Source organism: Lytechinus variegatus, chromosome 10 (genome assembly GCF_018143015.1).
Source record: "Lytechinus variegatus isolate NC3 chromosome 10, Lvar_3.0, whole genome shotgun sequence".
NCBI classification, from domain to species: domain Eukaryota; kingdom Metazoa; phylum Echinodermata; class Echinoidea; order Temnopleuroida; family Toxopneustidae; genus Lytechinus; species Lytechinus variegatus.
In genome coordinates this window covers 4,203,717-4,228,547 of record NC_054749.1, presented here as the reverse complement: position 1 = coordinate 4,228,547, position 24,831 = coordinate 4,203,717, and the positions used below count along the sequence as shown (strand labels likewise).

The following is a 24,831-nucleotide window of genomic DNA, read 5'->3' as shown; positions in this document are numbered from 1 at the left end:
CAAGTTATTTTTATTAGTCTCTATCATTTTGTTTTATTCTCTATTTTCGGTCGCAATTCGTCCTGTTTCTATTTATGTTTATTTTTCTTTTTGTCGTCCTGTTTTTGTTTTTCTTTGTGGTATTTTACTCTTTATTGTTTTTTATTGTTCTGTGGGTTATCTTGTTGTTTTTTGTTTTGTTTTTGCTTTTTTTGGTTTGTTTTTTAATCTATTCAGCAAGTCTCCGTAGGCAAATAGCAACCATTGCGTCTCCCCCTCTCTCGCTCCCCCTTCTCTTTCTTTAGGGAGGTTCACATTATACAAGCTATGCTTTTTAGTGAATCTTCCATTTTCACAGATACCCTTTTTTCTATTTAAATTATATATCATAATTTGTCTACAAAATGCACCATATTTTGTACATATCTTTATATCTTTATTATCATGTTTTTTTATATGATTATAATGACAATGATTTGTATCGAAAGTATTTGTTATAAAGTATGAAAATTATTTGTATCATTATTTATGTCATTTCTGTTGGAAATAAAACTAAATTTAATCTGAAAACACCAGAAAATGTTGAATATCTACAATTTTCAGCTCGCGCTACGCGCTTGCATGAATGCCCATCTTGTATAATTGCTACAAAAAGTGCTTAGAACGTCCAGAGTCGTCATTTCAGGATATTTAAATTTTCAGTTCGCGCTCGCATTATTTACTTCGTGAGATATCATCTTTACAATTCACTGACTTAGTAAATTACTAGGTCCCTTATCAAGTCGCTTGATTTTGTGAAACAGGCCCAAATTTCATGTCTGCCCTTGCTCCCCAAAAATGCCCTCCCCCGTTTAAAAATTCTGGCGCCTCTAGCAGTTATACTGTGTTTTCATACAACTATTTATAGTGAACTTAAGTGTAGACCTATAGGCCTAATTCATGTCAACTCCTCAGTATCTTTTCTAGTTTGACAACAAGTAGGTTCGTATTCATCACCCGAAAATAGGGGAAATAAACACCCCCCCCAAAAAAAAATAAATAAAATAAAATAATCTACAGATTTTTTTTTTAATTCTTACTATACAGTACTTGCCGCCTACTGTATAAAAGATACGCGCCCTCATCGTTTAGCATTCCGTGTCACGGCAACAGTTGAAAGATGGCGGCTCCCACGACTGAAAAAATTGTTGAGATTCGGCAGGCGATTGCTCGCCATATAAACTGTCTGAGTGAAGGAAGTCGAATGGCAAAACGGAGAGCGTTGGATAATATACGAAAAGAAACAATCGGAAAGGATCCAACCTACGATGCAGAAGTTTTACAAGGAGTTTTTGAAGCAGAGATGAAGCCGCTGCTGAAATGCTTCGGTGATCCAGTTGACAAGTGCCGGGAACTGTCGGCGCAGCTTGTTCAGGAGTTTGTGGAGAGGATCCCGCGGCCTTCAGAAATCCTCCCTTATCTTGTTCCAACGATTGTGACCCGTTTAGGCAACCAGGAAATCGTGGAGTCAGCAGAAGAACTCAGACTTTCCCTTGTCCAGCTATTGACAAAGCTTGTAGAATTAACTGGGGATAAATCGGCACCATTTCTGGATGATTTTGTCAAGATTTTGCAGAGAACACTTGTTGACCCATTTGCGGATGTACGAAGAGAAAGTTGCACTTGCACTTGCAAGTTAGCTAGAATAATTCCACAACATTTTCATATGCAATCAGAAAGCCTTATCACTCCTCTACTCCAGACTATTAGTCATCAGCATTCCAAAGTTCGGGTGCAAGTAATTTACACAGTTGGAGATGTTTTGCAGTTTGGAAATCACAAACCCATGGAAAAGGTGTGTGTGAATTGTGAAGCAATAACCCTTTTTTTCATGAAAGATTTTGGAAGAGTTCCTTTTGCGACAGCCACCCTAACCCTCATAGTTCTATATATATTGTCTTCAAATTGGGGGGCTGTTGCAAAACAGAACTCTTCCCAAAGACTTATTTTTGTGTAGTTCAATCAGTGCCACTAAGCACATATGTTTTACATTGTTTCATATGTGGGAGGTTTGCCGTAGTTTCATGTACATGTACATGGATGGGGTGAATATAGCTTGGGGTGTTTGAATTCAGTTGATGAGATTGGGATGGGTCAGATTTTAAGTGTTCTATTTGCATCTGGGACTCTATAATCTTTGACTTGAAGACCTAATGTGATGTAACTGTTCACTACTTCCAATGGGAGATGATTCCATATCAAGGATATATTATAACCCACAGAAAATGCATGTATCTACATGCACCTTACAGAAATGATGGGGAAATGTGTTCATCGTGGGGGCGTCGTGGTCTAGTGGTTAAGACTCTCATCTTTCAATCTGAAGGAAGTGGGTTTGATTCTCAGCCATGGCTTTTTTCTTCAGCAAAAAATTTACCCACATTGTGCCGCACCCGCCCCAGGTGAGGTAAACGGGTAATGGCAGGAAGTACTTCCTCAAAAAGCTGTGTGCACTGTAATCGGTAGACCAGCTTAGCCGGGATAATATAGGAGCGCCTTGAGCACCAAGCAAGGTGGATACATAGGCTATACAAATCCTATATTGAAATATTTATTATTATTTATCACTCTAGATATTGTCAGATAATTTGATAATATATTTCCCTCTTATGTATTGATTCATCATACAAGAATATAAATACACTGACTGCGTGCATTCTTATTCTTGTTTTTTTTATCTCAGTTGCAAGCTTCCAATAACAATAAGAAATATACCAAAGACAAAAAAAAACACCATTAAAAATTACCATATTTGAACAAAATTGAAATGAAATTAATTTTTTTATTTGACAGGTTATATCACATCTAGCACAACGGCTCTTTGACCAGTCCCCTCAGGTTAGGCTAGCAGTCACTAATGTTGTTGGTGGATGGTTACTTGACTTTGTTGATCGCTACTCCTTCCATCATAAGCTAATTCCTCTTTTGTTGACAAGCCAGACGGATGAGTTGGATGAAATCTCAAGCAAAGTAAGTCCTGAAGTAGAGAATGTAAGTTGGCAATTAGATAAACAGGCAATGAAGATACTGAATCAATTTACATATATATTTGGTTGACTACTTTGGTTTACTTTGGTGTTGAGGCTTTAAGCTTCTGCGTATGTGCCCCTCGTTACTTGGTTAGATGGGGATTTTAAGGGTTGTATGTAAGTGTTCCTTTTATTTCTTTAATTACAATACATTTGATGCCACAGTGGTTATTTTGCGTGAGCCTGAGGGATTGGAATTGAAAAGAAAAGTTTTGTTGATTATAATTGCTTTTTATGCATTTTGGCCTACAAGAAAAATTACAGTAGATCTTTCTTCATTCAATATTTTGATGGAAAAAAAAGGAGAGGGGAAAAGTGTGTTGTTGATTTCCATATTATATTTTACCAAGTAATCCAGAATGAATAATAGAATTTCATTAATTTCCATCTAATTTCTAATGATTATTATCGGTCAACAGTTAACCCACATCTGTTAGCCCTTTTCATATATGTAATTTTTTTGGGTCAAATTGTATCTCTTTATGAAACAGGCCCCTTGCTCTGGCTTTGTGTTTGTAAAGTGTTTCATTTTCTATTCTTCTTATCTTAATTTTTTCCTTCAGGCTAAGCAGCTTTGGGTAGATGTTGGAAAGAAATACGCTGAGGAGAATGAGAAGGATCTCAAGGATCAGATGGATTTTGTTGATCCAGAGATTGAGCTTCCACCAGGATACAGTAAGCATTAATTATTATTAATTAACCATCTAAAATCATTTAATGACTATTAATATTTGACATTTACAATTAAATCTTACTTTTAGTATTGGTAAATTCCCTCAAAGTGAATGTCATTATTCATATTCATTTCTACATAATATGAATGTGTTTTTTCCAAAAAAATGTATGACACCAAGGATATGATATTCGTTTCAAGACGACGGGTATATTTTTCTGGTATTTTTTTCTTTCAGATGAGAGACCCAATTTGGGCTGCAGAACCCTCATCTTCCGCAACATGTCCAAGATCCTTCCCGGCCTGCTCAACGACCTCACTGACTGGACCATCACCAACCGCATCATGTCGGCCAAGCTCCTTCACGTTCTCCTGGTCAACGCTGAAGACCACACCACCCAGCACATGGCCCCGCTCCTGGCTGGGATGTACAAGGCATGCTCCGATGAAGAGATGGAGGTGGTCCACAGGGTGGGTTATAATCACTGTATTTTGTACAACTGATAATGGCAGTCCCAAATTTGTTAAAGAGAGAGAAAGAAACATCATAGTGAACCATCACCATCATTTCAGGGAATAATAATAATAATAATACACAGCATTTATTATGTGCCATCTGTCAAGTAAACTATTCCGAGGCACAGAGGGATGGAGGGATTACGGGGAGAAAAAGAAAAGAAAAAGAAATTACATTAACATACAGTATTCAACAAAAGTAAGAGGAAAACAGAAATGATTTTAAATACTTGGAATGATTTTCCTGGTATCACATCGCAATTAATTCCACATTTTTGAAAGACTGCTATGCATGAAGTCTTTTGTATAGCATATTTTTGCATAGGACTATACAATCATTACTTAGTTGAGAGCTTTTCTCTTATGACCAATAATGTTATTCAAATTTGTAAAGCAAAATTATTCCCTGCATTTTAAGACTTCGTACCATTTAAACCTCTTTTGAGAATGAGGGTCAATAAGTACAATGTCAGTGCACTTTATACAGTCATATTCGTTGCAAGAAATTTAGTCATATCTTGTTTCTAAATAATCGAATGAAACAGGATGTCCATCTTAGTGTAATTTTTGAAAGCATGTGCATGTACACCAAGGTCGTATTTACCACTAGTGCTCATTGAATGAATTTTGAAGAAAACAATGCATGAATATATATCATAGCTAGACAATATTTTGAACAAACATGCATAATAGATGCTGGCCGTCCATAGTTGCAATTGATCAGATCAATTGTAGCTCTTTTTAAGATGGGGCCCTGGATACATAAAGCATGCAATAAAATAACATTGTTTAGTGCCTTCAAATCCATCTTGCTATTTCAGATTCAGAAGTCTGGTGAGCTGGTTGGGTTCTATGTAGGACCAGAGATCTACTGTAAGCTGATCTTACCGACGGTCCAGGCTGCCCAGGGACCAGGCGTCCTCATGACCTTTGCCTCTGTTCTACTCGGAACAAAGAGGGCAGCCCTCAAATCATATCTCGTCGCTATCTGCAAAACATTGGCTGAGCCAGATGTGTGTCGGAGTGAAGATGTAAGTAGATTTATATCACTTGCGGATCCAGGGGGGGGGCAAAGCCGTCCCTTGCCTCCCCCCCCCCTTTTGAGAGGCACAATTAAAATTTTAATATAAATTTTTATTTTTTTTGTGCTTATAAAACTTTTTTCAAGGATGATATGTCCTTAAATTTAGGTTGAAATCTTGTTTGTTTTTTATGTTTTTTTTGGTCAAATTTTTCCTTGGAAAATCCTTGATCTGCCTGTGATTTATAGTATGTTTGTCTATAAATGAAAGTACATGATTAGAAATTATTCTTTTTTTTGTATACCTGTCTAATTGTTTTCTTTCAAGAAAGAAAAGAGTTCACTTAGCATTGATCTCATAAAAAATATATTCCAACTAAAGCTTTTATTTCGCTGTTTTTATCAAAGCGATTCTTTATTGTCATATTCCTTCATTGTACAGAAGAATTACCAGAATCAGCTATTGTCCTGTGTGATGTCCATTATTCTGGTTGCTAAAGAAGATTGTGGTGATGTTACCTTGGAACTCTTCACCGTTCTCATCACCATCATGGCCACTGCAAGAGATAGTGAACTCAGAGACAAGGTAATAACAATAATAATAATAGTAACGGTATATTTACCCAGGGTAGCCACTTCAGTTCCGAAAACTGTTCTCCCAGCGGGCCCTGCTAATTATTATTACCCCCGCTGAGCTAGGTTACCTATTCAGGTGCACACAGCTTTTTGAGGAATTACTTCCTGTTGCTGTCAGTACCTATTTACCTTACCTTGGTCGAGTGCAGCACACTGTGGATGAATTACTTGCTGAAGGAAACTCTGCCATGGCTGGGTTTGAACCCACGATCCTCTATTTTAAAATCCAGAGACTAATCCCACTGGGCCACGACACTCTTTGGTCAGTGACAAAAATCATTGCCTGACTGGCAGAAGGGCGGTAGGTCCCGCATGCTCTGTTTTCAATTCCTATGCAGCTGGCAGAAGGGCATTAGCTCAAGTGCATGTGATGCAAAATGATACAGTGTGTGCGAGAGTTTAAATGCCTTCTGCCAGTGAGCCGAATGACTAAATGTGAAGATAAAAGCCAGTTATTTGTATAGGTTTGCTTCATACATATGTATATTATGCAGATACGCTTAATCCGTCAAAAACTAAAATGGTGTGATGCTACCCCTCTACTATAAAATGAACTTCATTGGCTACCCATTTCTGAAAGAATACATTATTGAATACTTGTTCAAACTTATATCAACCACTCTTCCTTTTTACATTTCTTTGCTATTTCTTCATCTGCTCCTTTCTTTATCCTTTCTAAATCCAGAAAACAGGCCGGCTTCATTTTTTTTTCAATATCTTGTCTTCTCCAAACAAAAAATCTGAAAAAATATGAGTATAAATATAAACCTAAACTTGAAATGCCTTTAACAGCTTTTTGTATCCTCTGGAAAAAGCACTATATAAATCATATTATTATTGTTATTATTATTATTGTTGTTATTATTATGATTATTATTATTATTATTCACATTTCAAATTGTACATCAGCAAGTAAGTTTATAAGCAGTAAACTGATCAAAGACAAATTACATCATGTAAACATGAATATAAGCAAGAAAAAAAAAATTATCTTCTCAAATTTTGAGAAAATTTTCAACAAATGCCAGGTTGTGCTGTTCTACTAATAACTTACCTAATATCTGTGACCCACCTTTGATTAAACAGGTCAAATCCACCTTGACTGACCTAGCAGCAGCCTCGGGTCATGGGACCCCTGCTTCCCTCTACAATGCCCATACCAAGCAAGTCCTGGAGTCCTTCCAGTCTTCATACCATCAGTGGACCAACCTGTCGGTGGAGAGGCTTGTCTTTGACTGTCTGCTCTCTGAAGCAGGTTAGGATTAGTTATGAATTGTAGAACTACTAAGTAGGATCTTACCCCATTTAGTAGGTATTTTATGGGGAAAGTGGGGCTAAATTGGATTATTTCCCTTAGAAATAATATTTTAGAAACCTTTAAGAATGATGATTTTTGGTATGGTCTTCAAAAGTTTAACGAGAGAAAAAATTATAGGCCTTTTATCTTGTTGTCTATTTAATGGTGCACTATATATTACCCCAGTTGTAGCTCCAGCTGGGCACACATCTGAGTCTGAGTGGCCACATTAATTGAACATGTCCTGATGTCATCACACCAATGAGAACGATGAACATTTTTGGTGATACATTGATATGCTTCTTGACAATTTCAGGTGAAGTTGTGGGTGATCTCCTGGAAGACATCATCCCCATCCTGGAGACCAACCTCAAGCCGGACAAGGACGCAGAACTCCGTCTCAAGTTCTTTTCCCTGCTCTCCCGTCTGGTGATGAGTGCTCCAGTGACCCTCGACTCCAAGGACAGGTTCAGGGACTTCTCCTTGACCGTTGTTCGGACAATGGTCCTTCCCAACTGTGTGTGGCATGCCGGGAGGACAGCTACAGCCATCAGGACCACAGCCGTGTCCTGCCTTTGGGCCCTCCTGCAGAGTGAAATGCTCACAGCTAAGCAGGTAGGAATCACCCTTATTTGCAATAGTTTGTTTTGTTTTTACCGTTTATGAGGAAGTTAAGAGATTATGCTCAACCAATTCCTGAGAAATTTGTCAAAAATGACTTAAACATTCTAACTTTTTATTGTATAGGTGTTAAATCTGTCAAGATGCTATATTTATGTCAATATCTTTTTCCCTCTTGTCTTCAATCAGTCTATAATCTCTGTTCACCTTTGTTCTAATACCTCAAGCTCTGACCCTATTCTCAATTCGTATTGATCATTAAAACACTCTTCTCAACCCAACAGCTGGACTCCATCATGGATGATCTCCAAGTCCAGCTGCTGACGCTCCTGGAGGACGACTCCCGTTCCACCCGCCTCATCACCGTCCGCATCCTGCAGAAGATCTTGACCGTCTGTGGCTCCACGACCTTTGACCCTGAACGCCTGCACCAGGTCTACATGGAGCTCCTGAAGCGCCTGGATGACAGTAGCGACGAGATCAGGGTGGCAGTGGCCAAGACCTTCGGGGCATTCTTTGGTTGCTTTCCTGAGGACTACGACGTGGGACTGTACAAGGCTCACCTAGAGACCCTGTATAGTGGCCTTCTGATTCACATGGACGATCCTGACCAGACCATCCAGGAGGCCGTGCTTGGTGAGTACTTATTAGAATTTAAGTACAAAAATCCTAAACTTCACATTTCAAGCTTCATTTGTTATAAATGTGTACTAGAAAAATTTGGTAAACTTCATTATTCTTCTGTATTGTCTGTATCGCTCAAAGAGAGTTAAATGTTAAGGAGAATAAATAATACTAACTTTACTTTTACTTTTTTAATGAAATGATAAAACTATCATGCAGTCCCACCTTGAAAATTCACTTTCAATTTTCTACTATGCAAGAGCTTGAAACCCTGACCAGGGCACCCCGGACTTCGCGGGTGACTTAGCGACGCTTGGCTATTTTTCAGATTTTTTTTCAGAGAGGATGCATGTTCAGGTCAAGTAACATCTCACTTTGTTCAAGATTTAGCAGTACATTATCAAGGGCTTTTTGTTTCTATAGACTGTCTCTAACTCTCTTTCTTTTCCTTCCTTCCTTGCTGAGTAACTTTGTTTATTTTTATCCTTTTGCTGATTTATTTTCCATGCTTCTCTCCTTTCCTTTAGTAATCTACCTTTCTTTTTCTATCCTCATTTTCTCTTTCTATGTGATGGCACTAATATTTTGTCTTTCTCTTTCATCAAACCCTATGTAGATGTACTCAAGCAAGCCGCCAAGGTCCAACCGTCTTTGCTGATCAGGGAAATAGAATCGGTTCGACACAAACATCGCAGCTTCATCTACTGTGACCAGCTGATAAAACACGCTCAAACATTGATGCAATAACAGTAAATACATTCTTTTCATCCAGTGTGTAGTGATATCCCTTTGACTGGTTTATCAAATGTGACATTTTACTAGTGCTGAGTAATATTTTAATAATATCTAAGTTATGTGATATGGAAGATTCATTAATGCATTTATGATTATGTGGAGATATCGCGGCAACACGATATGACCAAAATATTGTCAATTATCATTTTACTTTTGCACCTTGAATTTTTTTGTTATCCCATTGGTATCAATGCAGATGCTTTATGGTGCACCTTGTGAGCAAAACTTTCGTGAGCATGTGTATAGTCCTGAAAAGGATCACCCAAAGTCAACATATCCAGACTAAACCTATGTCCATGAAAGATGCATTGTGTATCGTGAAGTCTCTACATTGATTTTCCATTGGTATCAATCAATGCAGATGCTGTATGGTACACCTAGTGAGCAAAATTTCATTTATAAGCACGTGTTTAGTTCTGAGAGGACCAGCCAAACTTAACATTCCCGGACCAAGCTATGTCCATGAAAGACGCATTGTGTATCATGAAGTCTCTACATTGATTTTCCATTGGTATCAATCAATGCAGATGCTGTATGGTACACCTAGTGAGCAAAATTTCATTTATAAGCACGTGTTTAGTCCTGAGAGGACCAGCCAAACTTAACATTCCCGGACCAAGCTACGTCCATGAAAGACGCAATGTGTATCATGAAGTCTCTACATTGATTTTCCATTGGTATCAATCAATGCAGATGCTGTATGGTACACCTAGTGAGCAAAATTTCATTTATAAGCACGTGTTTAGTCCTGAGAGGACCAGCCAAACTTAACATTCCCGGACCAAAGCTACATCCATGAGAGACGCAATGTGTATCATGAAGTCTCTACATTGATTTTCCATTGGTATCAATCAATGCTGATGCTTTATGGTACATTTTGGGAGCAAACCAGCCAAACTTAACATTCCCAGACCAAGCTACGTCCATGAAAGACGCAATGTGTCTCTACATTGATTCATTCTTCCCTGACATGCAAACCTACAGAATTTATAACTTATAAGTCAAGAATAGTTCTTACTCTGATCTTCCATCCGCTATGTTGGCAAGTGGCCAGTCTATTTGAAAGCAATAAAAGCAAATATAAATGGATGTGTCAAAAGTGAGAAATTTATTAGGTTTTTATGATCGTTACATGTTCATAGATCATTTGCTTGAACCAGAGATTATCAGTTGCATAGTTTCCTTGCTGAACAATGGAAATTTCAACCATAAAGTTATGTACAAAGTACATGTTATTTCTGATACTCTGTACATTGGTGCACATTACGGCACTTCTGATATCATTACAGTGGGTGATTTCAAGTTCGGTGTTACTGTTGTTGGTATTGGAAGCATATTTTGGATATTGTTTCCTAGCTCCAAAACCTATTCAAAGTTGAAACAAAATAATCCAGGCCACGATATTGACGGCTCAACACCTAGTGAGTGACTTGTCAGGACCATCTTCATTATATGTATGGTGTCATACTCCCATAAAATTGACCCAACACCAAGAGGTCAACACTGAACTTGAAATCACCCATTGGTAAATCTTTCATTATTTAAACTCAGCTGCATTATGGCTCTACAAGTTACTATGTATATAATACAGTATGAAACAAATAAAATGCTTAAACATTTCACTTTAATCATCAATGAATTTGAATAAAGATTAAATCAGAAACCCTAAAATTTCATATTCATTTTTGTTCTCTCTTAAACTTCTGTATCAAATTAGAGTGTCTTCATACAGATGACTTTCCAAACTGTAGAATTATGGCAAGCGAAATGGGTTTTTGCGTAATTACTGGCAGTAGCTACATTTTAGTTAGAATATTTGAATGTTAATTGATGGTTTTATCATTAACACACATTGTCATCCAAATTTTGATTTGTGCCTAAAAAATGCAGTTATACATCTGATTGAAACATTAGAAAACTGTTTGGTTATATTGTAAATTTATGTGCTTACAAGTCTCTTCAAAGCTTCTGAGTCCCTCAATAAATTGCTGGGCAAACTTTGATTGTTAAAAACCTCTTACACTCTTATGACATCAAACTTTTTCATATTGTAGGATATGAAAATAATCTGTATATATTTGATTTTTTTAAAAATCTAATTGTGACAAAAGATATTCATCATTGAATGAATGATATTCCGGAAGAATTATTACAGAATTGATGATATCATTATTTTCCGGTGTTTTCCATTTTTTGTAATAAAGTGTGTCGAAATCTTATGATTCATTTTTTGGTCTGATAATTGTTTTGTGTGTGTATAAATCAATAGGTTATTAGCATGTCAATGGAGAGATTAGGGCCGTGTCCATTGATACCAGTATTTAAAATTTTGAGGGGGCTAATTATGGCACATCACGGAAATTTTTTTTAAAGTTGCAAGCAAAGCGAGCGAGCAAAAATTTTGTCATCTCATTTTTATTACAAAATACAATCTTGTGAAAAATTTTGACATAATCAGAAAAAATATAATATTTCACCCTTCTCTTTCATTTTCTTTTTTTCTTCTTTTTGGTGAAAAGTAGGTGGGAGCAAGAGCCCTCCAAGTCCCCCCATCTGCAGGCCAGTGAGCTGTTTCGAACACAGACCTTGTTCTTGAAATTGTAAAATTTTGAAAATATTTTTGTTCTATTACCTGAACTCTTTCATACCAACAATTTCTTAGTAACTTAGTCATGAACTTAAGAATCATAGATATGATATTATTGTCCTTTTATATTGCACTTTACACATTTGGACATCATCTCTTATTTCACCATCATATTTTTGCTTTTCAGCACACAATGTACACACGTCCTCTCAATCTCCACTCCCTGGGGAGTATTGTAGCCCTGTAAGAGCCACTATATATCATTCTACAACATTGCAAAAATATGGCATTTTTAAATTAAGTCAATAAATAATTTTCTTTATATTATGAATCTGAATTTCTTGATTGTTTATATCATGTGGATTTACCTCTGTTAATCATTAATAGCTCCACATATACTAAGTGTTGCAGTGACATGTTACAACTTGAATTGAAAAGCCTTCATCATAGTTTACAGTCAGTACATATCATCCCTAAGTTCCATGTTTTTAAGGCATATTTTTAGTTCATTCCTATAAGGTGTGTCCAAAATTATGCAGTTAACATGGATGAAAATATTGACATTACCATAATTATTGATATTACCTTAATTATTGATATTGATTAGTGATAAATAATTATAAATTAAATATTGATATTACCTTTTATTAGTAAAATTACCTTAATTATTGCCAATACTACAAGTTTTATCAAGAACGCATCTGAGAGAATTCGGATATACTGTACATTGATGTGATACCTTTGAAATTCCCTTTAGTTCAGTAAAAAGATTATATCTTTCAAATAATTGATTGGAAGATCTGGGCCCCGTCGTACAAAGAGTTGCGATTGATCCAATCAATCACAACTATGGAAAGCCAGAAATGTCAACATCTGAAATGCATATTCAAAATATTTTCTATCTATGATGTATTCATAGATATTGTTCATACATCGATGGTTTTCTTGAAAGTTCAGTGTGCTTCGTTCTGTTTACAAAGGACATTTTTTTTATTTCTTGTACAAAATGTTATGATACTGAATTTCCATAGAATTGCGATTGATTGGATCAATCGTAACTCTTTGTAAGATGGGCCCAGATGGCATGGGATATCATATTGAGGTCCTCCCACAAGGCTGATTTTCTCAAAATTTCCCCTCTCATATTTAATTGTTATTAACTGCACTATTGAAATGGTCTAAGAGTATAATTTAGTTTACATGAAGAACAGGCTAAGCCACAATTGACTCAGACAAACATCTTAATAAAAGAAAATACAATATATGAAAAAATTAGCTTCGTGGACCCTCTCAAAAATATCAGAGTGAACAAAGTCGGTGTTTTGTGTATTTCTATGTCTAGGGAAGAACAAGATATGATTCTGAAAATATGAAATATATAAAACCTGTCTTTGCCGACTGGATATTTTCAAATCGCTTATGTTAAAAATTTCCACAGAAGACAAAAATTGCTGCACAATTTAGCACCTACCCATACTTTATTTAGGCGATATAGTTGAAGAGACTGAAAGTATACTATGCATGTATGTATGGTAGGCCTAGCTTAAATCAAGGTTCCCCAGAGCTATCTACCATTTGGAAACATAAATGAGGCGAAAAAAAATTCTCTGGCATGAAAGACGTAAAGCAAAAGTCGGCGGCAATAACATCTGTAGAATTCGACGACAAAGTTAAATTTGTGGATGTTTTATATACATTTGTAATAAAATGGGGAATAACCAACTAGGCAGTTGTTACAGCATTATCACCATCTTGGCTGCTGCAACGAGAGAGGGCGTCACTATAGTCAGGAGGAGGGGTGCTGGCGTACATTTCAAACTGAGATTCCATTCTGGCTTCAGACCGCGGGACGGAGACTCTGTCCAAGGTGCCATAGGCAGGAGGAGTTCTCGAAACTCCCTGTTCGCTCTCATCCGATGTGACCTCGTAGTTAATCAGAGGAAGCTGCTGCTGTCTTGGCGTCCCTCGGGAAAAAATGGCGAATCCAGATCGAGTTTGCGACGAGGGCGCTGTGCGAGTGTCGTTGCTGTACGCTGGCGGAGGCCGGTGCTTAACCTCGCCATGGTACGCGCATTGTCGGCGTTGTCCGCGTATAGGATCACGTCATCTTGGCATTTTATAAGAAGCAATATGAAACCTGCCATCCCTGCGAAGATGGACCATATCGCCAGAGGCGCCGCGAGGAAATATCCCGAGTACATACCAACGTTGGGAACGCATCCCGTTTCCAAGGTTACGGACGATGCGGAAGCGTGGGCCTCCATGTTGAAAATGATGCTGTCCGCAGGTTTTAGAACGTCTATCCGGCAGGTTGTTGCGTTCTTGCAGCGACCGGCGACATCGTCATCATCGATGATCAGATTTTCACGGGAGAGCGTGAAATAGAATGTCGCCGTCAGTGATGAATTTGGAGAGAGTGTCTGGTCCTGAAATAAGAATATGTATTCGGATTGGACTTCATCGGAGAACAGCAATTCCATTTTCATTTTGTCAAAAACACAGTGAGGCCGATATGCCTGGCTGATGCACTCGGAGCAGAAGACACCGCGCCGCGAGTCATCCATCCATTGCAAGAAATTATTTTCTGTAAATCTATACATTGTCAAATTTGAACAAGTTGAACTTGTCATGCGGAGGAATAGGCTATCGGGATTATTCAAATGATACGCCCAATAAACGTAGTCTGTTGATGAGGTTAGATTAATGGTATATTCTCTAGAGTTGGTATACGTGGTTCGTCGTTTTGGGTAATCCAAAAGCATATATGCATCGATAAATCCTTGATCTACGTCTCGTCCTTGCTGTTTCGATTGATCAAATGATGAGGTGCTCTTCACCTTTAACTCGTACTCTGAACAAAAGGTCGTAGAGAAATCGCCGTTGCCTGCCCAAATCGTACGTTGATCGTCGACCCCTAACACGAATCTCCGCGATCCAAGTCGTGCGATTCGCAGCCAGAGAGCGACGGAGAGTGAAACCGAGGCCAAAATCAATGCTAGAAAAATCAAGAACTTCTTGACCAAAGACACGGTCTGAAGTTTCTGACCGCCGCAACATCCAGTTTCTGAATAAGTCTGACACATGATGAAAATAATACTTTTATTTGAAGATTAATTGCTCTTTTATGAAAATGGGATTTATGAGAGTTAAATAATCATCGGGGGAATGGATCACCGCAGGCCTGTTTCATATACCAACCATTATTCTTCCAAATTCTCCAGCGAATCTAACCGCAACTTTGAGTGCACCGTTAAACAGCCACTTTGAGTTTCCATAATTCTATAACAATGTCTTTTCCTCCAGACACAAAGGACTTTCAGACTCTTTACCTGGTCAATATAAGAGGTAGAATATTACCAGGCAGTGACTGTATCGGTTTAAGTCCATGCATAAATGAAAATATCACATATTCATTTAGGTTTCAATATGCTGAATAGCTTCAAAACCAGCCGAGCATTCACACAGCACTCAGATCATCCCAACACTTATAGAGAGTCAGAAGAAGTGTTTGACGGTGTCTCGAGGAATGACTTAATGTATATATAGTCCATGATCAATCCTCACAGAAGTGAAACATATACCGGAACAGTGAAATAGTCTACATAGTGCTTGAAACCAGAAGGCAATTTAGTATTCTACATTCCTATACAGCAGTCTGTAAAATCATTTATTTCCTCTCCTTCTGCTTGCTATAAACAACCAGTGGTTTCCTGAACGTAAAACGGAGGATAAATGAAAATGATCCTTTCCCGGATTCTTTCACGACTTTCGTTGGCGCATGATCATGAGGTACGAGTTAAATCAGAATAATTTCCAAATTATTTGCCAGTAACACGCATTACCAAATATCATGTGCCTAGGTAATCTTAAATCCTTATCATTACAGCTATATAAAATCAGACGTTTAGATAAATCTGAATGCCTTTACAAGTAAACTGATCAAACTTCCGCTGATCAAAGGCTCGGATCAAAGGTCACGAAATATAATGGCGTCTAAGTTCATTTCTGAATATATAAAGCTTGTATACTTAATGGTCCAGTGAATCCACTAAGAGGCGGGAACATGGATTTTTATTTGGTCGTACCCCCCTAGATTGTCGAATTTTATACAACAGCCGATATAGAATGAAGATGGTCGTCTTACCCCCCCCCCCCCTCTTGATGGTAAAGAATTCACGAAATCGCCGTCTACTCACTGCTCTAGTCATCGATATTCGTTGTAAATAATGGGCTCATATGTTATTTTTAAAATAATAATAATAATCCGCTTTAATATAGTAGCGCTTATAAAAACATCGAAACGACGTATCTAAACGCTTGACAGATGTATTACGCCCCCGCTCCAAACCTGCTCCGCGAACGCAGACGATCGTAAGAAAACTAGCCACGGCAAAATTGAATGATGGGTACTTTCCTCAAATAAGGAGATCGCATGAAATAAAGCATATACAAAAAAAATATACGCAAAGTGATATAATAGCAAAAACTATATTCTTTGCTATAAAAACAGTAATCGTAATGTTCAACCAAAATGCCCTGATATTCATTTTTCAATCCAGGCGAATCTATCTTCCATATTTCACTTCTCTCCCAATCATATTGTAGTTGGCCAAACAGCTCAAAACCCCCTCAAGACATGTTATAATCCTGTCGTGTTATTTTGTAAAAATTCATTGACCCAAATTTGTGATAATTTAAAAAATATTTCAATCTTTCCTAACCGAGTTTGATTTCAAATGGAATACATAAAACCATCATTATTATTTGTTATGTCCTTTTTTATTATACAAATCTTATATTTTAGACCACAAAAAAAAACAAGTAAACGTGTGACGTAATCAGCTCCCTCAGTTACATACCGACCAGGAAGTGCATATAGAATCCTGTTTTGGGGAAATCGAAACTTCATAATGTCATGAAACGAAATGAGGTTCGTTAGTCAGTCCGAAAACGTAATGATTAACGAACCTTATTTCGTTTTCGGAATTAAAGAACCTTCGGAACAACGAACCTTATTTCGTTTTCGGACCAACGAACCTTCGAAACATCGAACCTTATTTCGTTTTCGGATTATCGAACCTTCGGAATAACGCCACAAATGTTCGAATTAACGAACCCTTATACGTTTTCGGACTAACGAACATCGAGGTATATGCAATTTACGTGTTTTGGAATTACAAACCTTCGTAATAAAGAACCTTCGGAATTACGAAGTGTAACCCACATCATTTTGTGTCTATTAAAGCAAATACAACCACTCAAATCTGGCCATGTATGTAACCCATAATGCTACGTTCGGAACTCTGTAGTCTAGAAACACGTGCCCACTAGAATTATATCACACTAATTTCAACTACTCGTCACATTCATACAAAAAAGTATGCATATTAGCAAGAGAGAAGCAAAACAGGTATTTATCGTCTCAAAAACACGTTAGTTTCTTTTTAAAAGTAAAATTATAGGCTGATGGACTCTTCTGTATTATTTGTTTCTCAAAGGGTAGGACTATTATAGCTATCTATTACACACAATCAATGAGAAACCATAGACAGCATTGGTCAGTTTGCTCCCCCTTTAAAGGTCAAGTCCACCGGAGAAAAAAAAATGTTGATTTGGATAAATAGAGAAATATGAAACTAGCATAACGCTGAAAATTTCATCATAATCGGATGTAATATAAGAAAGTTATGACATTTTAAAATTTCGTTTATTTTTCACAAAACAGTGATGCACATGCAAATGAGTCAGTCGATGATGTCATTCGCTCCTATTTCTTTTGTTTTTTATTGATTGAATTATAAAATTTTTTACAGATTAGACAATGAAGACCAACTTGACTGAACCATAGAAAATGCTAATTCCTCATGTTCAGGAAGTAATTAATCGTTGTTTCACTTGGCAATGAGGAGAAAATTATAATATTATCAAAAGAAATAGTGAGTGGATGACGTCATCACTCTGTACACTTGCATACCGCTCAGGATGTGCATATACTTTAAAATGGCATAATTTTCTTATATTAAATCCGATTTGAATGGAAATGTCAGTGTTATGCTTGTTGGATTTTTCTCTTTTAATTCGAATCACCAATTTGTTGGGGTAGACTTGTCCTTTAAAAAGAATGCCAACAGAGAGTGGTAATAAAATTGAAAAGAGAAGGAAAGAATGTATGTCTGTAGAAGAGAGTGGGTCGTGACGGGGAAAGGGGGAGAGAGGCCGGGTGGAAGAGATGAAGGAGACGGGGGAAGGGAAGGAGCTCGGCGGGAGAAAGAGATGGAGAGAGAAAAGGGGGTATGGAGAGAGGGAGTGGGAGAGCGAGGGGGGGGAGAGAAAATAACTCAACTATTTTCTGCCTAAAATACCATTTGTTTTGTTTTTAATACATTTTTGAAAATCAGTTTGAGCCACCTCGACTGGTTTTAGTCGCAACAGAGTTAAAAGATCTAATCCTAAGATGCAGGGTAAAATGATACGACTTCATTACTGGGAAAAGACAGACAAACAAGATAATATCATATTGATATTGTATAAGAGAATTTATAAAAAAATGTACATGTTTGAGATCAAAACATAAAAATATAAAACGCAGAAAATAGACAACCGTATACCTGAAGTAAAGTAGTTGTGAGAACATAAAAAATAGAACGATTATTAAAAATAATAATTACCATACATTGTAGCCATGCATAGCATTGCATACCACATTTTCTAATTGGCGGGTCCACTAACCGTCAAAAGAGAAAACGGGAAGGGGCGACCAGCGGCCGGGGGGTGGGTATAAAAGAGGGGGTAAATAGAAAAGAGAAGCCTCATTTCATGGCTGGTTTGTTTGTTTGTTTTTTTTTGTTATGATGAATATTCATTTTGATCTCATTCTTGTTATTACCTATTTTTAGGGAGGGGGTTGCTTGAAAGTAATCAATTTTTCCAAGCCAGACGGAACATTTTTCTGTGCCCCTCTCGCCGCTCTCGAGTGGGTAGGATAACATCATAATTTAGGATCGACTGTTGTAGACGATGACTAATTAATGTATAGTCATGGTATAGTGCGGGAATTGGCACTCTGTAAAAACCCATTAGATAATTTTTGTATGGACAGTCTATTAATCAAATAATTGGGACAATGGAATGGGAGCTTCAATTATTCTGAGGTAAAGAAGGTCAAATTATTTAATCTGTGGAATTATGTATCTAACATCTAAAACATCGATGGCCTCGAATCTGACAAATCCTCAATTTACAAGGGAGCGCGCGTGCGGCCCAAGTATATAGGTATAGGGGTCTGTCTGCCCCCTTCCAAAATGAAAGAATTAAAAATATGATACATTTATATAGCACGGGAGAATGGAAGAGAGGGGGATTGGGGTAGACGGATCTATGAAAGAAAGGAAGAAAGAAAGAATGAAAAAAAGAAAGAAAATAAGGATGGAAGGAAGGAAGAAAGAAAGAAAGAAAGAAAGAGTGGGTGGATGCGTGATTTCTCTTTCACTTTTCATCTACTCCCAATCAGTGTGTTATTTAGAGAGGGGTACATCAACCTGCACACACACGCCCACACACACACTCACAGAGGGGGAAGGGAGGGATGATCGTATGGACAGAGGCAGGAAGGAAGATGGGGAGACTTATGAGAGAGAGAGAGAGAGGGGGAGAGGGAGAGAGAGAGGGCTTGCTAATTGGGCAAGGCTTACTACCCCACCCACACGTCATCTCTACCCTACATATCCCACCGTCTTGTGCCATCATAATGCGACCCACCCCCTCCCCGCCGGAATGAACCTCCCCTAAAAGACGGTGGCTGGCCCCAAGCTATATACCTAGCTGTTTTATATATATAGCAAAGTAAAGTGGTCTCAAGGTGATGCATTGAAGTGTATATACCTAATGCCCATTCACACCGACAAAACCAAATCATGACCGATCAACGCTATTACGTTCTTTCGAATGGCATATCGTCAATCGGTTAGGAGATAATTTCGTTGGTGTGAAATAGGCATGAGATGATTCAAAACTTTGCGAAAACCATCATCACCGAGTGTGCTTTATTACAGAACCGAAAAGCTAATATGCTCAGGAGGAGACCCATGTATTCCTATAACGTATAATGGATTCATTTATCTTTTTCATTCAAAACGTAACGAAGCGAGGGGAGTGCGGACAAGCCAAATTACCACCGTCACCGAAAGCCAATTTCGCGCGATTTCGATCTGTTGTAATCACTTGGAAGCATCTTTAATAAAAAGAACCAAGACTATATTATATAGCTTGACGAGTTCACCGACGTTGAAAGAAAATCGACCATTAGCCATCCCAACGAAGTGACGCGAAAACTGCCTTAGATATGAACTTGTTGACTCAGTGGAATGATTTCTCTTTTACTTTTCATCTCCTCCCAATTTGTCTCTGTGGATTATTTGAAAGGTCTTCATAATTTCGAGTTTGAGCTGTCAATTGATGATTCTCCATAGGATATGTGATATAACGGCAGATAATCTTGTGATATGAATTTTTACCTATTGTCGGCACGGACAGCGGATGAGGGCGTGGATTTACATGCTCCAAAGCTGCTGTTGATTAAAATTACGCGACTCTTGATTTTTTTATTTGTATGTAATTATGATCGAGCTTCATCTTTGATGGAGATGTTGCTGTATGTTCTGCTGCTTTAGAACAAAGTTTGATATCATGCTGTGATATACTTATTTCATATCAGTGACAATGCGACGAAATATGTCTCCTCCTATGAACGATACATTTTCTAACGATAATAGAGGTGATTCGGACAGACCGGAAGACGGCGACGGCATCAACAATAATATCGCTATTTTTATGACTTATTACGTTCTTGTCATCGTGATCGGGATACCGGGCAATGCCATTATCCTGGCAATATACGGCAGGAAGAAACGGAAGACGAGCACGGACGTGCTGATCATCGGCCAGGGCATCGTCGACTTCCTCGCTTGCGCTTTCACCCCTGCTTTCATCGTGCGCTGTACTTTTTACTCGTTGGTGACGACTGGCCTTTGCCGCTTCGCCTACCTCGCCGAAACATCGAGCGCCTTCACGTCGTTGTTCTTCACAACGGTCATCAGCGTCGACCGGTACCTGGCGGTGTGTCGCCCTTTACGACGTCGCCTCACGAAGCGGTCTTCGGTTTTGACGTCGTTGGTCGTCGTCTGCCTCGGCATCGGCATCAACATACCCGGGACGGTATTCCAGGTTGTTCGCCCAGGAGCTGGAGATGATAAATGTATCCAGACGATCTCGTATTCGGCGACATTGACGATGTCGATCATATTCGTGCTCCTATTTGCGCTGTCGTTGATGACGAGTTCGATCATGTATGTGATCATCTATGCTTTCCTCCAGAAGAGAGTAAAGATTCACAATAAACTCGTTGGCAACGAGGTACCCATCGCTACGATTCAACCAAGCAATTGCAAAGACGAGAAGAGCATATCCACTGATACTCCAAACTCCATCGTCAAGATAAACAGCAAGAGTCCCATTGTCGAGAATATATCAACTGATATCGCATCAATAAAACCAGACGACAATCACCATGACAACGTAACCAACTCTTCTATTCAATCTTTTCAACCGTTGACGCTGTCGAATACCAGATCGCCACCACCAAAGGTAAATCAACTCAAGTTTATTTTTTGTTGGTAACCGACAACCTGCAAAATGTTGCAATTGTAGCTGTGGCTTGAAATGCTTAAAGTTTGTATATTTTTTTTAAATTCAGGCTAAAATTCGAAATGTTTTCAAACTCGAGTTGAATTAACCTTTTAAATTCAAATTTAAAATCTAATTTAAAAGGTCAAATGAATCTATCTAACAAATTTCTGCGGACAAGATTATGTAATATCTCACACTCATGATAATATTTCATGTATTGATTGAAAAGATAAATTTCTCAACTTTATTTTCGGAGATTGTCGAAGTTTGGAGGCGACAGCTGAGAAATATGTGGTTTCGTCACCGATGCTCCGCTCCAATGCTCAATATTAAACATTGTTGAAAAGAATAACCATTGTCAGAGAACGGCATAAAGCAAATTGATCATCAATTGTTCATTTTGATTGGTTGTCAGAACATAGATTGAAATCATAACTTCCGAATTATAAATTCTTATGAGTTCAATCTATTATGGAAGAGCCGTGGTGTAGTGGTTCTGACTCTCGCCTTGTAAACAGAGGGTCGTGTGTTCGAATCCCACCGCGGTTTAGCGTCCTTTGGCAAGACGTTAATCCACACTTTGCCACTCTCGAGTGGACCCAGGTGTTAAATGGGTACCCGGTAGGATGCGAAAGATATTTTATGTTTGAATTTGCCAGCGCCATTATGAGACTGCGATAAATGCAAGAAATGATCCCCAGGGAGTGGAGGTCGTGCACTTTTCGTGCAGGATTGAAATGAATCCAATGACTGGGGAAATAATATGCTGTTAAGCACTTTGGGCCATTCTGGGAAAAGCGCTATACAGTGCGCCCCACAAAAAACGAAACCGAGATTTATCGATGATTTGTCATAACTTGATCACAAATACAATGTACAAATGACCAACCATTTTAAAGCTTAGAATCTCCTCTTTCATCTGGAATTACTTACATTATTTCTCATTCACGCATGAGTGAGCAAAAACAATTTGAAAAGGGGATTCCAAAAAGTCACTTGGCGGGCCGTATCTTGGTTTTAAAAAGAAACCACATTTTTCAAAAGTTCAATATCTGCTCTTTAATTTTATACCTCAGTTACAGAAAATAGTCAAGGAATAACAAAGTTATTTGAAATAAGTCTTGAATTTCAATAATTTCATAAAATGAATAGGTTTTACAGCAAGCGTTCAAACTCACTCGACGCTCCGTTTTGTTGACGATCAGCCATGCATTATCTCTTTTGTTACCGTGCGATAGCTTCTGTGGGAAACTGGTGAAAACACGTTTATTTATGAAATTATGGAAATACAAGCATTGTTTCGAGGGTTCATAACTTTTTTACTTTTTGACCATTTTTTGTGATTAAGGTATCAACTAAAAAAGCAGATATTGAACGTTTTAGTCATGTGACTTTTTGAAATTTAGATACCCCCGCCAAATGAGTTTTTGGCATCCTTTCTTTGAATTGTTTTTGCTCACTCATGCGTCAATGAGGAATAATGTAAGTAATTTCAGATGAAAGAAGAGATTCTACGCTTTAAAATGGTAGGTCATTTGTCTATTTTATTTATGATTAAGTTATGATAAATCATCACTAAATCTCGGTTTCTTTTTTTCTGGGACGCACTGTATAAAAATTGGCTATTATTTATATTTTTATAATTATTATCATTATTATTATTATTATTATTGTTTGATTTCTCCTTCCAGCTGTAAAGGAAGACTGCCCGCTTGTGTAAAAAGCATTATATTCCCTTTTTTATCAGTTATTCTAATTAATAATCAATGAATTAATCATTACATTTTTGGAGAACGTCGAACTTAGAATAAGAATGGCGGTAGAAAAGAACCTTGTCGAACCAACCTACACAGTTTCAATGCAGTAATGATCTTATCTTCCCAACCCTTGATGTCTTATTAACAGAGAAACAACCCTGAACCTGATGACAGCACTCAAGCAGCCATTCTCACACCCGAAAATGACAATTCATCTTCATTCATCAACCGCCTTTGTTGCCGTCGTCAACGTCCGAATCGTCCACGCGTTTCGAAGTCGAAGGAGTCGGACATGGGTCGGAAGACAACGCGGATGTTGCTCGTCATCACTGTCTATTTCTTCGTTACATGGATGCCCCAGATTGTCTACAGTGTCCTCCCGAAGAACATCATTATCACACTCGATCGAAGTCGAGTTCTTGATACGACCTTCGACATCCTCACCGCTCTCCGTCTCACCAACCACATCGTCAACGTGTTCGTCTATTCCCTGATCAACGATGCATTTAGGACTTCATTACGGCAGATGGTTTCTTGTAGGTGTAAAAAGTAGTATCAATGATTATAAAAGAATATTGCAAGCATATACCCTATATACTCATATAGTTTTATTCGAACGTAACGACGCATTTGGGACTTCATTATGGTATCTTGTATCACCCGGGATTATGAAACAAATTAACGGACATTTTTGTTCGGAAAAAAGAAAAATGTATCGCTTTGAAACTTTTCTTGTGACACTGTTCTTCGGGATATATTTACATGTATATAATTATATTCTCTAAAAAATGATTTCCAGCATTATTCTGATATCGTTACATGGTGAGAACTATACATCCCCAAACATATGCCACACTTTAGACCATGGGTATTAGGTTTAACCTGTAGAATAGTTTATGAATTGGTACATATATATATTCTTTAATACACAAATCGATGCAAAACGAGTGTCTATTTTTAACTGGACGTGGAATGGTCTTGGTTCTCGCATTCCTGAGGGGACAGACTGATGATCAGGAGTTCTGGGGAGCGTTTCATGAAAGGACTTGTCGGACGTTTTATCCGACAAGTCCCATTTTATCCGACAGTTACCATAGGAACAGTGTCTCGCAGCCAATCAAAATCATGGAAAGATGTCAGATCTGACAACTTTTCAGATGAAAATATTGATGAGAACGCCCCCCTGGAAAGCCATTACGTCTATAATGCATGGATGAATGTGGAGGGGGTGGGGCACGCAATGGCATGATGTGCAAAATCAGGTTGGAGAGGGGATTTTGCGCTACTATCTGATGGTATATAAGAACTAGATTTTTGGAAGAGATTAAATAACCTACCATTTGACAATAATGATCAACATGTGGAATTAAAAAAATATATATACATAGGCCTATACATTTTAGTATTTAGTGGCGTGTTTTTATCATCCGGTAATAAACGCATCGACTCAGTGTAACAAGTTATTTTTTTCTCAAATGAATTGAAATGAACCGACTCTTCGCAGGGTAAAATAATTATTCTACAATAATTATTTAGAGGGGTCCACACAATAAAAGCGCTGCTTTAAGAATTT

General features: G+C 37.9%; 2 protein-coding genes across 3 annotated transcripts; both read left to right on the top strand.

Annotated features, from left to right (window-relative positions):
* The first annotated feature begins 1,112 nt into the window (after nucleotides 1-1,112).
* LOC121422460 (dynein assembly factor 5, axonemal-like) lies at nucleotides 1,113-12,405 on the top strand. Of its 2 annotated transcripts, XM_041617527.1 has the most exons (11): nucleotides 1,113-1,813; nucleotides 2,812-2,988; nucleotides 3,611-3,722; nucleotides 3,959-4,191; nucleotides 5,058-5,267; nucleotides 5,700-5,843; nucleotides 6,980-7,148; nucleotides 7,507-7,805; nucleotides 8,096-8,447; nucleotides 9,052-9,184; nucleotides 11,753-12,405. In XM_041617527.1, exons 1-10 carry the CDS (start codon nucleotides 1,139-1,141, stop codon nucleotides 9,180-9,182), a joined length of 2,502 nt encoding a protein of 833 aa, XP_041473461.1. In that variant the 5' UTR covers nucleotides 1,113-1,138; the 3' UTR covers nucleotides 9,183-9,184; nucleotides 11,753-12,405. The 2 variants fall into 2 exon arrangements, with proteins under 2 accessions (XP_041473461.1, XP_041473460.1); XM_041617526.1 differs by lacking the exon at nucleotides 11,753-12,405 and having other exon boundaries at nucleotides 9,052-9,522.
* A 7,262-nt stretch (nucleotides 12,406-19,667) lies between these two features.
* Nucleotides 19,668-24,121, top strand: LOC121423031 (mu-type opioid receptor-like). Its single transcript, XM_041618304.1, has 2 exons — nucleotides 19,668-21,459; nucleotides 23,407-24,121. The coding sequence occupies exons 1-2, from the start codon at nucleotides 20,536-20,538 to the stop codon at nucleotides 23,809-23,811; spliced, it is 1,329 nt and encodes a 442-aa protein (XP_041474238.1). The 5' UTR covers nucleotides 19,668-20,535; the 3' UTR covers nucleotides 23,812-24,121.
* Nucleotides 24,122-24,831: the final 710 nt, after the last annotated feature.

Coding starts and splice junctions, on each gene's coding strand:
- LOC121422460 (XM_041617527.1), top strand. CDS start 1,139: ATGGCGGCTCCCACGACTGAAAAAATTGTTGAGATTCGGCAGGCGATT. Junction 7,149..7,506: donor CTGTCTGCTCTCTGAAGCAG/GTTAGGATTAGT, acceptor TGACAATTTCAG/GTGAAGTTGTGGGTGATCTC. Junction 7,806..8,095: donor AAATGCTCACAGCTAAGCAG/GTAGGAATCACC, acceptor TCAACCCAACAG/CTGGACTCCATCATGGATGA.
- LOC121423031 (XM_041618304.1), top strand. CDS start 20,536: ATGCGACGAAATATGTCTCCTCCTATGAACGATACATTTTCTAACGAT. Junction 21,460..23,406: donor CCAGATCGCCACCACCAAAG/GTAAATCAACTC, acceptor TCTTATTAACAG/AGAAACAACCCTGAACCTGA.